We start from the raw sequence: 20,525 nt of genomic DNA, 5'->3' as shown, positions 1-20,525 counted from the left end.
GACATTCTACAAAACGTTTTTGCACTCTTTTTAATGAAACAGCACTGATGAGCAACAAACAATATTCTCTGATTGTATAAATGAGAAAGAGATGTCGTCCTTACCTATAGCAGCCAAGTTGCTAAAGGTTTCCCTCATCATGTCTCTGTAGAGCTTCTTTTGGGATGGATCCAGCAAAGCCCACTCCTCCATGGTGAACTTCACAGTCATCCTCAAAGGTTGCTGCCTCCTAAATGATCACACATATATTTCTCAAGGGAAGGTTGAGACTCACAGCCCGAGATATCTCAAGTCTGCTCATACAAAGTTAAATTGTGAGCCAAGTGTGGTATGTCAGTAATCCCAGCACTGAGGAGGCCTGAGTTCAAGAGCAGTGTGGGCCCCTCAGTGAGTTCCAGGCCAGCCTGAACTACATAGCTAGACCTTGTATCAATAGAGCAAAAGAAAACAAAAAAGCTGAATGGAGCCTGAATCTTTCAAATATTAATTCCATGTGTAAGCACATTTTCTTCAGACAACAATTCTGATTGAAGACTGCCACTCATTGCTAATGCAGCAGCAGAACAGGAGCACTGGTTCTTCTGCTGGGTCACTGCAAGGGCATCTGTGCACTGTCACTAAAGCAGAGCTCATGGAGGGAGCCTATAAGATCACCATCCACGAAACACAGGGCCACATGAATATCTAATGAATGGCTTTGAGAGACCACAGGAAGTATCTCTTCACTTATGCACTGAGTCCTTCTTTCTTTGATTGCATGTGAGCAGCATTTTGGAAAAAAACTTTTTCTTCAGTACCAGGAATCAAACTCAGGACCTTGTGCTTACGGGGCAGGTGCAGTGCACTGAGCTACATACCTGGCCCAGCATTTTGAAACTTGAATTTGGTTCCATAAGAAAAAAAACATAATTGAACATCAAATATGGTATATGAATAACAAAATGTTAATAGAAAAACAGTTTACTTGGAACGAGTCTATGAACATTGAAAAAAGGGAAAGGCTGGCAAATTATCTTATAGCTCAGTGTCACCAAGTGGTCACCTGGCTCTCAGATAGAAGAAATTCTAGGGGAGTATGAGTGGAAGATGAATAAAATGTATCATACGCATGGAAAACCAATATAGCACAGAGTAATTAGGCACAAAAAGAAAACTACAGAGCCAGGCATGGTGGTGCACACCTATAATCCCAGCACTCAGGAGGCTGTGGCAGGAGGACTGCCTGGATTGCGAAGGCCAATCAGGATTACATAGTGAATTCGAGGCCACACTGAATGACACAGTGAGACCTTGTCTCAAAAAACTGAAAGAAGGGCTAGGGATTTAGCTCAGTGGTTTCACCGCCTGCTGTACAGGTGCAAGGAACCCGAGTCTGATCCCTAGTATCAAAAAAAAAAAAAAAAAAGAAAACAATAACAGAAAGGAAAATTTCAGCCAAGTGTGGGGCTACATGCCTATAATCCCAGCACTTGGGAGGCTGATACAGGAGGGTTGCCATGAGTTTGAGGACAGCCTCAGCCACATAGTAAGTTCAAGACTGGTCTGAAATACAAAGTGAGATCCTATATCAAACTCTGCACAGAAAAGGAAAACTTCCAAAAAAGCTTTGTGTCACTTAGGTATCACACCATATACATAAAACAAATACATAATGCAAATACATAATTTGATGAAACAATTACAGCTATATGGTATAATAAAATTCTAACAACATTCAATACCATCTAAGCAAGAAGTGAGAAGCTTCCATAATGTACATGAAAGACATTCAAATTCCACCTTCATGAGACTATCATTAGCAGATAAAAGGACAAATGCATCTCAGGAACAGACAACAGTGGGCCCACATCCATGTGGAATATTCTTGATAGAGCTGGTGTTATACATCTCTGGAAGAAATCACAATCTGTTTCATTTATGTTCAGGGAGAAAGAAGTATGTATTTAGAAACCTGGACTGTATACTCTTCCACATGCAATGAGTAAGGTACATATTAAAACGTGAAAGGTAACCTTGAACACCTTGAGAATTCATAGTGAAATAACTTTTTAAATGTGAAAAAAAGTTTTCCTCGGAAGAAAATCGAGTAACCATCAGAACTAGAAGGATAAGTTGAAATATACGAAAACAACTCAACATAAACAGGATGAGAAAATATTGCCTATGTACACAGAATAAAGACTTTTAAAAATTAATTTTATTAGTACATTTTAGATATACAATATAATGACATTCATCATTCGAGATTTGCACCTTTACATAATCTGTCTGGGTTCTTAATTTTTCCCCCTTCCCCTGTCCTCCCTTCAACCCCTCCATCCCACTCTATTTAAAAAGACTTTCTTTTCATTTTCTCATATTAATTCCATTCCCTTCTTTCCTTTCCCCTACCCCTCCCACTTGCCCTTCCCCTTTGCCCCTTTTCTTCCTATTTCACATTATCTATTATACACTTTAGTCCTTATTCATACTTTCAGTTTCTCACACTAGAGAAACTATTTGGTTTTTACATGTGTGCCCTGTTTATTTCACTTAAGAGTATCGCCTCAATGTGCACCCATTTAGCTATGTCTCTAATGTCTCATTTTTTTATGGCTGAGTAGTACTCCATTTTATTTTAAAAATCACATTTTCTTCATCTGGTCTCCAGCTGCATGGGAAATTGGGCTGCTTCCAAATTTTAGCTATTACAAACTGTGCTGCTATGAACATGGGTGCCCATACATCACTGTGGTATGATTCTTTTAATTCTTTGGGGAAGATACCTAGCAGGGGAATACCTGGGTCAAATGGGAATTCCAGTCCTAGTTCTTTGAGGTATATCCATGCTGATTTCCACAGTGGTTGTACCAGTCCACACTGCATCAGCAGTGAAACAGTGTTCCTCTTTCCCCACAGCCCCAGCAGCTTTTGTGATTGGTTGATTTATGATACTAGTCATTCTTTCTGGGGTGAGGTGGAATCTCAGCATTGTTTTCATTTCCATCTCTCGAAAGACCGGTGATATTGAACATTTTATCATATGTTTATTTGCTATTTCTACTTCTTTGTCTGGGAAATGTCTGTTCATTTCAGATGCCCATTTTTGAATTGGGTCTTTAAATCTGGGGGGTCCGATTTTTTTAAGTTCTTTATAGTTATTTTTTATAGTTCTAGATAGAAGACCTTTGTCTAAGGAACAGGCGAAAATTTTTCCCATACTATGGGTTGTCTCTTTACACTGTTGGTGGTTTCTCTTGCTGTACAGAAGCTTTTTAACAAGATGAGATCCCACTTGTTGATTGTTTGTGCTAGTTCATGGGAAAATGAGGTTTTGTTCATAAAATCATTTCCTGCACCGATGTATTCAAGAGTTTTACCTAACCTCTGTTCCAGCTGGTTCAGCGTTTCTGTTTTAATAGTCAGATCTTTAATCGATTTCAATTTTAGTTTAGTGCATGGTGAGAGATATAGGTCTAGTTTTAATCCTTGGCAAGTTGAGACTCAATTATTCCAGCACCATTTATTAAAGAGGCTATCTTTCCTCCAGTGAGGGTCTTTGGCTCCTTTGTCAAAGATGAGGTGGCTGAGTGTGTCTGGAGTTGTTTCTGCACCTTCTAATCTGTTCCACTGGTCCTCAGGTCTGTTTCTTTGCCAGTACCATGCTGTTTTTATCACAGTAGCTTTGTAGCATAGTTGCAGGTTGGGGATTGTGATACCCGGGGCCATGCCTCTGTTGCCTAGAATTGCTTTTGCTATTCTAGGTCTCTTCTTTTTCCAAATAAATTTCTGGATTGTTTTCTCAAGGTCTGTGAAGTATGCAACTGGAATTTCAATTGGGATTGCACTGAATCTATATAGCAGTTTTGGAAGTATGGCCATTTCCACTATGTTGATTCTTAGTACCCAGGAGCAAGGGATATCTTTCCATTTTCTGATATTGTATTCAATCTCTCTTTTCAGAGTGCCATAGTTTTCAGAGAAGAGGTCTTTCATTTCTTTTGTTAGGTTGATTCCTATATATTTCAATTTCTTGGATGCTATTGTGAAAGGAATTGTTTGCCATGTTTCTCTCAGAGAGTCTGTTGTTTGTGTACAGGAAAGCTATTGATTTTTGTGTGTTGAACTTGCATCCAACTACTTTACTGAATTTCGTTGTTAAGGCTAGAAGACTTTTCATGGAGTTCTTGGGGCCTTCTATATAGAATATCATGTTATCTGAAAATAATGACAATTTGACTTCTTCATTTCCTATCTTTATTCCTTTTATTTCTTTCTCTTGTCTAACTGCTGTGGCTAATGTTTCCACAACTATATTGAACAGGAGTGGTGATAGTGGACATCCTTGTCTTGTTCCTGTTTTTAGTGTGAAGGATTTCAGTTTTTGACCATTTAGAATGATATTGGCTGTTGGTTTTTCATAGATGGCTTTTATCAGATTGAGGTAGAGACCATCTATTCCAATTTCTTGAAGGATTTTTATCATAAATCCATATTCGATTTTGTCAAATGCTTTATTTGCATCTATTGAGATGATCATATGGTTTTCGTCATTGGCTCTATTGATATAGTGTATGACATTTATTGATTTGCGTATATTGAACCATCCCTGCATCCCTGGGATGAATCCCACTTGGTTAGGGTCTATGATTTTTTTGATGATCTTCTGCATTCTATTTACCAGTATCTTATTAAGGATTTTTGCATCTATGTTCATTAATGAGATTGGCCTAGAGTTCTCTTTTTGGGCTGGGTCTTTCTCTGCCTTTGGGATCAAGGTGATGCTTGCTTCCAGGAATGAATTTGGGAGTTTTGCTTTCCTTTCATTTTCACTGAAGAGTTTAAAGAGTAGTGGCACTAGTTCCTCTCTAAATGTCTTACAGAATTCGGCAGTGAAGCCATTAGGAACCAGGCCTTTTTTAGTTGGTAAGTTTTTAATTACATTTTCAATTTAACTGATTGATATTGGCTTGTTTAGAATTTCTAGGTCTTCTTTGTTCAACTTTGGTAATTCATGTGTATCTAGGAATCTGTCCATTTCGTCTGTGTTTTCAATCTTATTGGCATATAGGTTCTTGAAGGATGGTATTGATGATCCTCTGGATTTCTGCTGGATCCATTGCAGTTTCATCCTTTTCATTCCTAATTGCATGGATTTGGGCCTTTTCTTTCCTTTTTCTGATAAGGTTGCTAAGGGTTTGTCAATTTTGTTTATTCTTTTGAAGAACCAACTCTTGGCTTCATTGATTTTTCGTATCGTTCTCTTAGTCTCCATTGCATTGATTTCTGCTCTGATCTTTATAATTTCCTCCCTTGTATGAGCTTTGGGTTTGTCTTGCTCTTCTTTTTCTAGAAGCTTGACATTCAGCATCAGGTTGTTTAATTTGCCTCACTCTGTTTTCCTAATATTAGTACTCGCTGCTATGAATTTACCTTGTAAGACATCTTTCATTGTGTCCCATAGATTCCAATATGTTGTATTGTCATTGTCATTTAATTGTAAGAACTGTCTGATTTTCTTCTTTGGTCTCCTCTGTGACTCACTGGTTATTTAGAAGTGTGTTGTTCAATTTCCACGTGTTTATGAAATTTTTGTGCTTTCTTTTGCTATTGGGCTCCAATTTCATTGCACTATGGTCTGATAATAGACAGGGGATAACTTCAATTCCTTTGCACTTACTTAAACATGGTCTTTGAGCAAGTATGTGCTCTATTTTGGAGAACGACACATGTGCAGCTGAAAAGAATGTGTATTCTGATTTTGTGCAGTGGAACACTCTGTAAACATCTGTTAAGTTCATTTCTTCAAAAGTTTGATTGAGTTCGAGTATTTCGTTGCTTATTTTTTGTATAGTTGATCTATGTATTTGTGACAGTGTGATATTGAGGTCCCCCACTACTATTGTATTAGTGCTTATTTGATTTTTCATGTCCGTATTTGTTTTATATAGTTGGGTGCAACAGTGTTTGGTGCATATATGCTAATGATTGTCATCACTTCTTCTTGGATTATTCCCTTCACAAGGATGTAATGTCCTTCTTTGCCTCTCTTAATCAGTGGTTTGAAATCTACTTGATCTGTAAAGACAATACCTACTCCTACTTTTTGGGGGGTTCCTGTCACATGGAGTATTGTTTTCCATCCCTTAACTTTCAGTCTATGATTTCTTTTTGAATTAAGTGTGTTCTTTTCTGCAGCATATTCTTGGATCTTGCTTCTTGACACACTCTGCCAGTCTATTTCTTTTGATTGTTGAGTTGAGACCATTAACATCGATGGTTATAACTTATACATATTGACTTATCATTGTCACGACATTTTCTTTTTGTTGGATTCTCCCCCTTTGCATTTAATTTCTTGTCATGCCAGATGGATGCATTCTGCTGTGCTTCCTGGGGTTGTGATCCTCATTGTCTTTTCCTAGGATATTGTTTAAAATTTTTTTGGAGTACTGGCTTGGTATTCATGAAGCTCCTACAGTGCTCTTTGTCATGAAAGTATCTTACTTCTCCATCAATTTTAAAAGATAGTTTTGCAGGGTACATTAATTTGGGTTGCAGGCTGTTTTCCTTTAGTGCTTGGAATACGTCACTCCAAGCTCTTCTTGCCTTGAGGGTTTGCATTGAGAAGACTGCTGTGATTCTGATGGGCTTTCCTTTGTATATGATTTGTTTCTTTTCTCTAACTGCTTATAGAATTTTGTTCTTCTGTTGGCTTTCTGGAATCTTAACTATTATATGCCTATGTGTAGATCTGTTTGATCAATGCTAATTGGAGTCCTACATGCCTCACTTATCTGTATGTCAAGTTCTTTTCCCCTGCTTCAGAAGTTTTCTGCCATCACTTCTGTGGAGAGTTTTTTATGTTGTCTGCACTCTCTCTGGTTTCTTCATTGACTCCGATCAGTCTTATGTTATTCTTTGTTGCACTGTCTAGCAGCTGCTGGATTGATTTCTTGTTATCCCTTACTATTTTAAAGAAATTTTTCATTTCCTTGGCACTAATTGCAATCTTATCTTCTATATCTGAAATTTTGTCCTCATATTGGCTCATTCTGCTGTGTAAATTTCCAATGGAGTTTTTAATCTGCTGGAAATCTGCATCTGTTTTATGGATTCCATTTGTTTCCTATGAGGGGATTCCATCATACCCCTTGGCTCTTCTATTTTTTTATCTGTGTCTTCTCTAGATTTATGCATCATGTCTTGCACTATGGGCACAATCTCTGCTGATATCTGAGAAATTATTTCTGATTTCATTTTTTCCAGATCCTCTTAAGTTGCCAGTTCAGGGAGTCCAGGGGTTATCAGATTGTTCCATCTTGTTTCCTTTTGGAGTTGCTTAAGGTGACCTGCAAGTACAGTTTTGAGCTTTGTTCACATGTCTTCTCATTTCAACAGCAGGGGGCGTGGGGGGCTGCCGGTGTCTGCACAGCTCACCTTGGCACTGGGGGTAGTGGTACAGCAGCCTAGAAGGTGCACCTCCTCTGTGCTGGAGGCAGTTCTGCTCCTCTGCACTTGGGCCAGGGGTATGGCAGCCCATAACATTCACATCCTTTGCAGTGGAGGCAGCTCTGCTCCTCTCAATAAAGATTGTGTATAGGAAGTAAGATCAATGATCATAAATCTAAAAAAAAATTACAACATATGTAACTCAAGAGCCAACACTAAATAAATAACAGGAAACAAACTTTTCATTTTGTTTCATTGTTTTTTGGTACCAGGGATCAAACTCGGGACCTTGTGCTTGAGAAGCAGGCAGTGGAACCACTGAGCTAAATCCCCAGTGAAACAAACATTTTTTCAGAAAATGACCAAAGAAAATGGAAATCTGAAAGAACACAATAAGGATGTAGACTTTTGCAAGAATGGAGAATTAATTTACACTCTGCACTCACTTCCTTTACTTTAGTGATTACCAAAACATACAGACCAGTAAGTTCTTTGCAACATCCAGAGAATACATTGTGCTAATTTTCCTGGAGATAGATGTGATTCTTTACAAGTAAATTTGAAATACTGTGAATCACATGACCAATGGAATGAATGAGAAAGCACTTGGCTCTTGATTCACATATTAGCACATGTGAAAAACAGCAAGAGAAAAAAACCCTCTGAAAATAGTTCTCTATGCAATTTCTATAATACTCACTTATTGAAAATTCCAAGGGAGGAAACAAAAAGTACATGGTTCAGAGAAAGTCACACATGGTAAACTTAGGAAAAGTCGCCAAACTGAGAGACAGAGTGTGGTCATCCAAGGGGTAAGAGAGGTTTGAATCAGCTAGGGAATCACCTGTTGGAATCACCTGGATGCTCCCATCCATTGCCCAGGGCCCAGCGAAGAAACTCTCTGAATATTCTCAGGATATTTACATTGTTATTAGTGTTAAATCTCACCAACAATTTGAAAATAAAATTTATTGCAAAATATTTAAACTCTAAATTACCATGAAGAAAGTACACATTAATTTATAACTGTCTGCATTCATATATGCAAAGATGAGACATCCTTCACACACTGGGCAGCAATAAGCAAAGCAGCACAGGAGGGAGCATGGGAGAGCTGCAGACCCCCAGCAAGCAGTGGTCAAACTCTGTATTGCCCATTAGGAGGATTGGGTAGACTATCAGAGAAACAGAACAGACATCAGAGCTGATCAATGACTACACATCTGGGTTATGGGCACAATGCTGTGCCCACCTGGACAGGAGTGGTTGTTATGTTGACACTGAGGAGGATAGATTACACAGAAAGTTATGCAAAAAGACACACGAGTCTATCAATGATTCATCAAAATCTGCAGAAACTACTTTAATTTGACAGTATTCAATTGTACCTCAAAACCAATAATGAATACAGTGATCAGATAATGATATAAAAGGCAGTTCTCCAAAAGGAACCGTCCTTGATACATATTCCACTAAATAAAGCATCAAATTACATGAGGCAAAACATGAATGGGAAGAGACATATCATTGACTCACAACTATGTCTGAAGACATCAAAACAACTCCATCACTAATTGATAGCTAAAGAAAGGAAAAATCTTTAACAGAACAGTTAAAATTAACAACATTATGCTTCACGGGGACTGACTGGATATTGCAAAATGTTTTAATAACTACATAGTACAAAGTCTTCTCTAAATCACAAGAAATGTTTGCCAAATAAACCATGTTCAGAGCTACAAGGGGGAAAATGATTGAAATATGTTGGGGACATGTGCCAACTCTCTATAATGAATATAATCATTATGTACTGTAAACATATACCAATAAAAGTTAAACAAAAAAAAAGAAGAAAAAAACCAGAGGACAATGTGTTCAAAGTAATGGAAATTGTGCAAAGCAGGCTCTCGCATCTCTTGAAATGAAATTTGACACCAACAGCAGAAGTATTTAAAATATTCCTAAGAATTGGAGATTAAATCATGAACTTTAAAAAGATATGTTTCATATGCAGGGCTTGATTAGATATTAAAATGAATATTCAACATACTGTCACTCCAGGAACCCAGAAATGGGCGCATCAAAAGAAATGAAAAACAATGAATATACATATTAGAAAAGAAGAAAGGTCACAATATAAGAAATTTAGAGAAACAATACTTAAATAAAAATGGAAATCACTCAACAAATATATAATTTCATTGCTCATTATTTTTATAGAGTATAGACAATGCAGAATTATTAAAAGTATCAAAGGCATTATTGAATAATTAATGTAATCCATTACAATAAAATCTAGAGAAGAAAAGTCATAAGATCCTGTCAGTGGATACAGACAAAAGAGAAGACTAAAAAGTAATAAGTAGAGATTAAGATGGAACATATAAAATTGTCTTGACTTGCATGTAACATCATGGTACATGCTGGAAAAATTAAACAAAAACCTAATGGAGTTACTAAGACATTGTACCACAGAGCACATCTCTAGTTTAAAATACAATAATATGCCAAGCAACTATGTATCAGGTATAAACAAGTGTATTGGATGGGGGCCAGGGATTTAGCTCAGTGGTTCCGCTGCCTGCCTTGCAAGCGCAAGGTCCTGAGTTTGATTCCCGGTACCAAAAACAAAAAACAAAACCAAAAAAAAAAACAACAAAAAAAGTAAATTGGAAATTATAAAATGTACATCATATGTAGCCCTCAGAGTGACACACTTTTACGAATGTTAAAAGCCCTTATCTGAAAAAGGTTCAGCACAAGATACAATAAGCACAGAATAAAACTACAAAAATATAATAAAATATATTTGATGGACAAATGTAAATAAAATCCAGTTATTCCACATGTTGACCAAACAAACCACATCTGTATAAAATATTAGATGAAAAATTCATACGAAAATTTTTATTTTGAATTTTCTTCATCTGCACACCAGCATTTCTTTTCTTTCTTTCTTTCTTTTTTTTTTTTTTTGTACAGGGGATAGAACTCGGGACCTTGTGCTTGCAAGGTAGGGGGCAGAACCACTGAGCTAATTCCCCAACCTACATCAGCATTTATTTTATCCAAAACTCTCATTCATTATCAAATGAAAGAAATAATCAACAATAAAAGTTTCAATCACATCAAAAAAAAATTTTTTTTTAAGCACCATGCAATATCCCAAACTCAGAGGCCATGGAATAAGGACATGAAGTGGCTGAAACATGAATTTCCTCACAATCCTATGGGCAATAAGCTGAGGCACAGGGACCACACATAATCTATTCAGCACAGCAGTAATGATTTACTAACCTCAATTGCTAACTTACTCAAAATCGAAACATTTAAACCAAATAATAGTTTGTATGAAGAAATGGTTAAGGTCCAAAGACCTTCCAGAACATCCATCCTGTGAGCACCTTGGGTGTAGCTAGATGAAATCAGAGAGATGCACTGGAAGGAACCACAGGTAGTTTGCGCACCTGCATCACGACTCTATGGCTCTTTACCCATATGTATGGCTAATACAAAATAATTGACAGACAAGTTTTCTGCTTCTAGAGGTAAATTCTCTATTCCATTTTAAACTAAGAAAATCATCCACGTCCAATAAGTCCCCTCCCCCTAACAGCACCTTCAGATACGGAACTGAATGAGTGAGTGGACTGAGGAGAGGGCCCACACCAGCTGACTTTCAAACTCATGTGACATGTTGGAGACATTTTGGATAGGAGCCATAACAGCTGGTTTGCTGCTGGGAGAAAGAAACAGGGTGCCCACCAGCAGGCTCACCCACACAGAGCCCTCACACATGTCGTGAGGCTCCCCTCACCCCCCACTCACTGGACAGCATGGTGAGGAGTGGGGCTGCAAGTGCTGAGCTGGCAAGGCCCCCTCACTGGCCCAGGAAAGGACACACAGGCCCTGGCAGATCCCCAGCCCCACCTGAGGGTGAGACAGGACCAAAGGTGTGCCAATGGGAGATGATGCACAGGAACGAGGATTCATCACCTCATCCAGGGAGGCCCAGTTTCTGCCTCAGTGGGTTTTGTCCACTTCTCAGCACAAGTTGTGCACCAACCACAGGCCTCACTCCTGTGGGACCATGTGGCCCTGCATCATCACCATCTTCAGGACCTTCCCACGCAGCCAGTTGGTAGAGTTCATCGAGCAAGAGAGGCTAAGCCAGGTTGGGAGTCTCTCAGCGACACACGGGCTGGTTCTCACTTGAGTGCCTCACAGAGGATTCTATTTTCTGCTGAGCATGCCTGATGGGACAGTTCATACAACAGAAACTCTTCTTCCCTGAGGCAAGGCTGCTCCATTTTCTGCCCACTGAGCTAAGAGAGAGAAGAAAAACAATCCAGTAGCTGCCTGAGTAGACCCCAAATGGCAGACTCTAGACAAAACCCTCCCCACCCAGGATTTCTCCAAGGACACTGACTTCATCCAGCCTCTTGGGGCACTGCTTTGAAGCAGGATTTGCTTCTAGCTTTGCAGAGCTGCCTGTGTCTCCTTACAGGACTCATGGGATCTTCTTTCTCTGCTGTCTCTGAAAATAAGCTCACACCTGTGCCACTGAACTGGAGTCAATGTCACTTGGAGAGAATCACCAAACCTGAAGAAGGGGCTGGGTCCAGGCAAGCGCAGAACGTGACTCAATTGAAGGAGAGGCCTAAGGTTGTCAGGGGGCAGAAAATGAAATGAGGCACAGAGCTTCCTGTCACAGATTTTCTTCAACCTTATCTGGACATTCTCAGTAAACTAACTAAAAGCATGCCAAGAGGGCATATAGATATTTAGTAAATGAAGAAGCTGGTATAATATGACGATAGTATTATGGAAAGAAGTCAAGATGAAAGAACAGAAAAGACTTCCAGTGCCTCAGACAGGAAACTTACTTTTACCAAGGTCACAAAGAAATCCAGGACTCTGAGGACTACTAGTCTGAGGGAAAGGGCCAATGTAGTCCTGCCCTTAATCCCTTCACTGTGGGGAGGGAGGAATAGCTAAGACCTTATCAGGCTGAATTCTTCATAATGTGCTGTTCCCTCCTCACAGAGGGAAACTTTCTTCTCTTTCAACATTAATTTCCCCACAGTAAAGTGCTCACCTACAATCATGTGGTGGGTAGACTTACTGTTCAATGTATTGGCCCGAAAGATGCCTAGGATAATAGTAAGGCCCACGTTGGGTGTGTCTGAGCAAGGCAAGGGGACATGACCTTAGAGATGACCTCTGACCCAGTGCCCTTTCATGTCACTTTCCCTACTCTAAAATTCCCACTGGAGTGTTGGAGAGTTGGTGCTAGAAGCCTCAAGGAACCACAGACGAGCTTCCAAAGACTGGCAGATACCAGAGCTCCTCCACAGAGAAGAAGAGAGACTTCCTTTCTTCCTTTTTTATTCCATCTCAGGACAAGCTTATGGTTAATGCCAACGCAGTACAGGGTGGGTTTTCCCTGTGGAGTTTGTGGCCTACAAGCCAATCCCCCATAGACACACCCAAAGTTTACTAACCTGCTGGTGTTTCCTACTCAACCTAAATGAGTCTCTCTTTCTCTAACCATGCCCTCCAAACACGTTTCATAAGCTCAAATTCTAGTCTGAAGTCAGCAAATATTTGCAAGAGAAACAGCAAACATTTTTCATTAAAAGCCCTGTGGCAGTGAGAGTCACCTCCGCACGAGAACAAACCCCAAACTATTTTGCACATGAGACTCCTGCTTTCTCACGCTGCATATGGATTTAAGCATGAGAGTCATTTATTCTTATGAAAAAGCAAAGATGCCCAAAACTCTTTTTAAAATAGCAAGACTTATAGAAAAATATGAATTAAATGTGAACTGTCCATTTTGTGCTGAGCACTGGTTGCTGCCTCGTGATTCCAGTTGCATAGGGTCACAAGCTGCTCTGTGCCTAATGACTGACTTGCTCTGCTCATTTTAAAAAGCAATTTCTTTAACCCCACACCTCAACTGACCCATGTAGTCGTTTCTCTAACTCCTGAGGTAGAACTGCATTACTCAGTTTAAATTCTCCATTGAAGCAGTGTTAAAGGAGAGGTGAAAACATTGTAGGTGAACATCAGGGACATGCTTCTTGTGGCTATTCTAAAGGGCCTGTCACAGCAGCAATACTGTATTGAGCCACAGTCTGTGGAATGTGACGCAAGAGCTTCTGAGATTCTCTAAATCTATCAAAGAAAGGAGGAATGAGAAAATGAAGGAAGGAAGAAGTGAGAGGAGAAAGAACAGATGCATGGAAAAGAAGGAAGAAACCTGGAGGCCATGGTGTTGCTATTAACTACACCTCTAGCCAAAAGTACTCTCAGGTGAGAGGTTACAGGTGAGGTCTTTTTCATGTTGCTCTGATCCTTGTTCCTGAGGCTAAGGATCTTAATAAGGAAATTACGACTACTGTATCCAAGACTTTTGCGGAATCTTGGTTATTTCCAAAATTGGAGTCGAACTGAATGACAAAGGAAGAGCCAGGGTACTTTTACAACCACAGTAAGGTAAAGTGCACTTGAGGAGAAGGAAATCTGCTGTCCCTCAGCAGAGTGGATCCTTCAGGTGGCAGCCACAATAAAGAGGGCAGAACACAATGACATCTAAACAGCTAAGGAGACCTGACACATGATGAACAAACTGTCTTCATGACTACTGAACATTCATTGCAATATGTGGCAGACAATTTTGAGTTACATTTAGGCTCACAAAAGACTACTGGCACCAAACTGCTGTAACTGGACAAATCTTTCTGAGTTTCCCGGAACTCAGACACAACACCCAACACCCAGAGCTTAAAGGAGGAGAAGTTCAGTATCAGTATGTAGGAGTTTCAGTCTATAGCTGTCGGGCTCCAAAGCAGGGTGGCTTGGCAGAGGGACACAGCATGCAGGAAGCCTGCACTGGGCATGGCACTGGGAGCAGGAGCCATCAGGGAGGAGGGACACACACACACACCCTCTGGGCCACAGCGACCCGGTTCTTCTCACCAAGCTTTACCTGCCAGCTTCTCACCCAGCTGTAAGCCCTCTGTGGTCTACTCCAGGCACCTCCCTAAAGCTGCACTCGAGTCCATGATGCCTTGGGAGAACATCTAGATTTCAGCCATAACAATATCCCAGGAAAAACTCCAAGATTGCCACAGTCACAAGGGCTGCTGCACGTAACGTACCACAGGGCATGAAAAGGTGCATATAGCAGGCTTACCTGACAACAACAAAGGGCTGGGCATAGCATAATCTGAAGAACACACTGTGATTATGGGTGCATGCCACTATTCCTGACTGAGCAATAATGTATATAGGTGTAAAACTGTAACAAAATTATGACTTAATGAATTTTAGCCTGTAGATCAACAAATTCTTAGAAATGCATTAATTTTCTTTTCTTTTTTCTTTCTTGTTCTTTTTGGTACTGGGGATTGAACTCGAGTCCTTGCACCTGCAAGGGAGGCTGCGGAACCACTGAGCAAAATCCCTGGCCCCAAAACACATTAATTTTCAAATCAGATGTTCAAAGAGGATGGATGCTGGAAAATCAAAGAAACTATCAAATACTGAAGGGTCAATCAAAACTTCCCTCCATAAATTCATCTCAGTTTACAAGTGATTCCTTGAAACTGGTAATACACTGCTCAAGATGAAATCTTGCTCAGTATGCAAATATATATGTGCTAATTCTCCATGATGACAGTATTTATTATATATTACAAGCATATATTTATGAAAACATTAGAGTAAAAGTAAAATATAATCAGCTAGGCATGGTCTCGCATGTATGTAATCCAAGAAAAGAACTTCAGACATTGCTACAGTATATTTTATCAGATGTATGCAATATTTACCTCAACCCAGGTGAGCATGCACAAGGAAAGGGAAGTATAGACACACTATGGCTAGGCATGCAGATTGTCGATACAGGATAAATCATTACCTGTAGGGAGCCATTCTACATAATTTTTTTGGGAAAAGTCATTTCAAAATTAAATTACGCCTACAGCTGTCCAAGGCCCAATGTCACCTTGCCCTCGACCTGGCTGTGGTACGTGGAAACACAACTCTGTACTCTGGTCACAGCTGAGGCTTCAGTGGTCACGTGATACTGTGCAGCTCAAGGGCAAGAGTACATCAGCTGAAGACATCCTGGCTCTTCCAGAACCAAGCAGTGATGAAAAAGAGAAAGGGTTCACCTGGGGGAAGGACAGCTTCTTTATTAGCCTGCTATCTCCTCCCACCTACTGTATGGTAAGAATGCTCTCTTCACTGCCCTGTCAACATAAGATTACCTGGGCCCCAAGACACCTGATACTCCCCCCAATTCTTGATTGTACCCAATAAGGAATGGCTAGCTCAGGAGTGTCTTGTCTTTGCCCACTCCGAGGCACTGGCCTCCCAGGCAGCCCCTCCCCCCATGTACTATGAAATTACAAGTCTCTATTGTCTTCCTTTAGCCCTCACTGTCGCCCTTTCTAGGCAGTTGGAGGATTGATTGCCCTCTGATAATTACCTGGTCAGATACAAGGGGTAACAGAGAAGAGTTTCTCTTGCTGGTGTAGAGCTAACTGATAACATGGTGCCTACCCTGTGCGATGTCCCAGGGTCAATTCACAATAACAGTAACACACACGCACATGCACAAATACACACACACACACACACACACACACGACTACAGCATAGGAAAGTGGTGTTTGTCTGATCAAAGATAAGGATGTCTCAGCATCTAAACCTATCACAAAATTTACCACAAAAATCAACAAAAAACCTCATCTGACTATCTGCCTCTTGGCATAAATATATTTTCTAAAATTCAATTTATATCCATTATTTCATAAAGGCCCTTAAAAAAGAAGAAAACATTAAATGAAACTTCATAACTCGATGAAACTCATGGACCATACAACTCGGACATGGGTCCCCAAAGGAAGGAACTCTCTAGCTATTATGATAAAATCAGAGATAAGTATGTTCACTGTCTCCACTATTCAGTCACGGGAGACCAAACGTAGTATGTGGTGTTATAAGGCAATAAACCGAAATTAGTGACATGACCCTTGAGGTGAAAGAGACAAAATTACTCTCCAGAAATAATTCAAGAATCAAGATGTAATATTTTAGAAAAATAACAGAACCATGCTGCCAAACACAGGATCAACTGGAAAAAATCGCAGAGTTTCTCATAGTCCTAACATTCACTAAATCTATGTCAATTTAATAAAGCTAATTTATTCCAACAAAAGAGAAAAAACTGTGAAGAAATAGCTCTAAATCATTTAACTCTAACCATCAACATACCCTACACACATGGAAACCTTCTGTATTTTGTTTTGCTGTGTTGTGTTTTTGAGGAAGGGTCTTCCTTTGTAGATCAGACTAGCCCTGAACTCACTGTGTAGGCCAGGCTGCCTTGAACTTGTGGCAATCCTCCTGCCTCAGTCTCCCGAGTGCTGGGATTACAGGTATAGAAGAAGAGCTAAAGCGGCCTTCACAGAGAGCCACCATCCTGCCCGAGTTCCCAGGATCGTCCACAGCATGCTCCTCAGATGCAGTGAGTCATCCTATTTTTGCCTTTCTCCTCTTTTTCTCTTTGTTTGGCCCAAGTTCACTCTGCAGAGCTGGTGTCTTCCACACTCATTCACATCCTACTTTTCAAATAAACTTTTTGGCACTGATATTGGCTTCTCTCCAATTCCTTCTTTGAGGCAAGAAGGGCCTGGAATACTTTGGATTGGTGATGCATTTCTAAAGGAACCTCCAGATAAGAAAAGGGCTAAGAAGGAAGACCCTGGAGTGTGGGCTCTGGGCTCCAAACCTTACTCCAACAAGGTGGCTGTCTATCTCCTCGTATCTCTTCCTTTCCTAATAAACTGATTCTTTCTCCTTCTAAACCTCTATCTCTAATGCATTGTTTATGTAAGTTTACAAATTTGGGATTCAATTTCCTGTTACTGGGACAAAATACACCATACCCACAACATAAATGAGAAGCTTTTATCCCTCACAGTTTCAGTCCATGATTAGCTGGGAATAAGGGAGACACAGGTAGCAAAACAACACGATAGAAGAAAAGGTGCCAGGAAGCAGAGAGAGAAGGCAAATGATGGACAAGAGGATACACTGCTCCAAGTCCCACTCCCAGGGACCCGCCTCCACCCAGGTGCCTCCTCCTAGCATCACATTCAGTTACTCAACACATCAACCAATGAATCCACTGATGTGCATGCATCCCATGACACCCAAACAACTTTCAAACATGAGGTGTTTTGCTCCAGTGGAAAGCCGGGACACCCAACACATCATCATAACATATGTGTGAGCCAGCAGCTCCTCTGTAACCCTCCTGATGTCCCCGCACTTTCTACAGAGAAGCATGGCTGCAGGCACTGAGCTACCTAAGGCAGGACCCTGGCCATGCTGAAGTCACCTCACCGGGATGGTGTAAGATGCTGAGGTCCTGGCTGCTGGCACATCCTCACCGTGAGGCCAGAAAGGACCAAGGTTGTGGCATCAGTGGTTGACATGAAAAAGCAAAGACAACACAGCCGATAAAGGGAGACCCAAGTCCTGCCAAGGCTGGTTCCATCCAGACAATAAAATCAGCAACTACAACTAAGAACAATGCAACAACTAAAAACAATGCAAAATCAGACTCAGTGGGATAAGGGAGTGAAGAAGCTGAAATTCAAACTTCCCTATAATATTCTGGGTAATAGCTTGTGGCAAAAAAATAACAATATTTTTAGCATATTAACACTACTATAATAACCTCAATTATTAACTCCTTTAAAATTCCAGAGATTTTTAAGCTAGAAAAACTCTGCTTCATGCTGTGATGTTAAAGCCACTGAGAGCACCCAAAAATCCACCTTGTTGTCACCTCTGGGCGTAGTTAGATGGAATCAAAGAGATGAACTAGAAATAAGCATAGTTGGTCTGTTCATCACAATCATGATTCTATGGAGGTTTATGCATGCATATGTTAATATAACAAATAATTTATGTCAAAATTTGTTTGGCTTCTTTGGGTGTAGTCCTCTATTTTCTAAGAATATCAAATCCTTAAGTATAAATCATGAAACAAGATTTCTAAATCCTTCAGGCAACGTCTCTCCTCTTTCCTATGAACAACAAGCATCAAAAGAAACGATAGGGCCACTCCCTACCGAGGTCCTGAGTCGCACAGAACATGCCTAATCAGCCCTCTGCAGACAGGCAGGTTTGCCCATGCCCTACTGAGGTCCCCAGTCACACGGAATACGCCGAATCATCCCACTGCACACAGGAAGGCCTGTGCACACCCTATGGAGGTCCTGAGTCACGGGGAAGACACAGAATCACCCCACTGCAGACAGGCAGCCACCTGGTTCCACACTACAAAGACGCAGAGGACACCAGACCACCAGACCAAGGTACTGAGTCCCGCTGTTCCCGGCCCAGAGGTAGGGGCTTCTGAGCCGTCATTCCACTGCTCCTGGTCCAGAGGAAGGTGCTTCCCAGTCACCATCCCTCCCGGTGCTCCCAGCCCAGAGGAAAGGGATTTTGGGCCACCTTCCATCCTGCTCCTCCTGGCCCAGAGGAAGGGGCTTCCGGGCAACCATCCCTCCCATGGCTCCCAGCCCAGAGGGAGGGGATTCTGAGCTGGCATCCCACTGCTCCTGGTCCAGAGGAAGGGGCTTCCCCGCAACAATCCTTCCCACTGCTCCCAGCCCAGAGGAAAGGGCTGTTGGGTCACCATCCCTACTGCTGCTCCCGGCCCCTGTCCCACCTCACCCAGCTCAGAGTAGGTAATCTGTGCAGGTGCTAACAGCACCCCACCCCAGTCGAAATGAGAAAACACGTAAATAAGTTTCAAAACCAGACTTCCAGATCAGCTACAGCAACCCCAAAGGGAAATGAGATGGAACACTCTGATACTCAACCACCTGGACCCACTGAACTAGCAACAAAAGGGGATCTGGAAAAAATGAAATCAGAAGTAATTTCTCAGATAACAGGAGAAACTGTGCCCCTAGTGCAAGACACGATTAATAAATCTAGAGAGGAACTCAGGAACATGATGGAATCCCAACATAAGAAACAAATGGAATCCATAAAACAGATGCAGATAGATTTCCAGGACATGAAAAACTCCACTGAAAGTCTACACAGCAGAATGAGCCAATGTGAGGACAGAATTTCAGATATAGAAGATAGGATTGCAATTAGTGACCAGGAAAAGAAAAATTGCTTCAAAATTATAAGGGAACATGAGAAATCAATCCAGCAGCTGCTAGTGATGCAAAGAAGAATAACATAAGACTGATTGGGCTCAATGAAGAAACACGAGAGAGTGGAGATGGCATAAAAAAATCTCTTCACAGAAATAATGGCAGAAAACTTCCCAAGTAGGGGAAAAGAGCTTGACATACAGATAAGTGAGGCATATAGGACTCCAAATAGCCTTGATCAAAAAATATCTACGCATAGGCATATAATTGTTAAGATTCCAGAAACACAACAGAAGAACAAAGTTCTACAAGCAGTCAGAGAAAAGAAACAAATCAAATACAAAGGAAAGAATCACAGCAGACTTCTCAACAAAAACCATCAAGGCAAGAACAGCTTGGAGTGATGTATTTCAAACCCTAAAGGAAAACAGCCTCCAACCCAGATTGATGTACCCTGCAAAACTATCTTTCAAAATTAATGGAGAAATAAGATACTTTCGTGACAAAGAGCACCTTAGGAACTTCGTGAATACCAAACCAGCACTCCAAAGAATTTTACACAATATCCTAGGAACAGACATTGAGGATCACAACCCCAGGAAGCAAAGCAGAATGAACCCATCTGGCATGACAAGAAATTAAATGTCAAGTGGGAGAACCCAACAAAAAGAAAAAGTCATGGCAATGACAAGTCAATATGTTTCAGTTATAACCATCAATGTTAATGGTCTCAATTCACCAATCAAAAGAAATAGACTGGCAGAATGGGTCAAGAAGCAAAATCCAACAATATGCTGCAAACAAGAAACACACTTAATTCAAAAGGAAACCCTTAAAAGGAAATTTAATGGGTAGAAAACAATACTCCATGTGACAGGAACCCCAAAAAAAGCA

The 20,525-nt window shown here is 40.7% G+C and overlaps 1 protein-coding gene across 6 annotated transcripts in view; it reads right to left on the bottom strand.

Annotated features, from left to right (window-relative positions):
• Nucleotides 1-20,281, bottom strand: part of LOC147822370 (zinc finger protein 627-like) — a 36,319-nt gene extending 16,038 nt beyond the window's left edge. For 2 of the 6 annotated variants that reach the window (XR_015445741.1, XR_015445742.1), the window contains exons 1-2: nucleotides 11,362-19,370; nucleotides 105-229 (exon numbers count right to left, since the gene is read on the bottom strand). Coding sequence is in view for 1 of the 6 variants with exons in the window: in XM_087196988.1 (XP_087053114.1) it covers nucleotides 105-229; nucleotides 11,428-11,432 (130 nt within the window). In the remaining 5 variants the exon portion in view is untranslated. Of the gene's footprint in view, nucleotides 1-104; nucleotides 230-11,361 lie in introns of all 6 variants that reach the window. The other 4 variants (XR_015445738.1, XR_015445740.1, XR_015445739.1 and 1 more) reach the window with 3 other exon arrangements.
• Nucleotides 20,282-20,525: the final 244 nt, after the last annotated feature.

The sequence above is a fragment of the Heterocephalus glaber genome, unplaced genomic scaffold, assembly GCF_053883595.1.
Source record: "Heterocephalus glaber isolate CG9 unplaced genomic scaffold, H.glaber_assembly_v1.0 deba00001648, whole genome shotgun sequence".
Taxonomy (NCBI): domain Eukaryota; kingdom Metazoa; phylum Chordata; class Mammalia; order Rodentia; family Bathyergidae; genus Heterocephalus; species Heterocephalus glaber.
The sequence above is the reverse complement of the archived record's forward strand: the minus strand, read 5'-3'. Positions and strand labels throughout refer to the sequence as shown.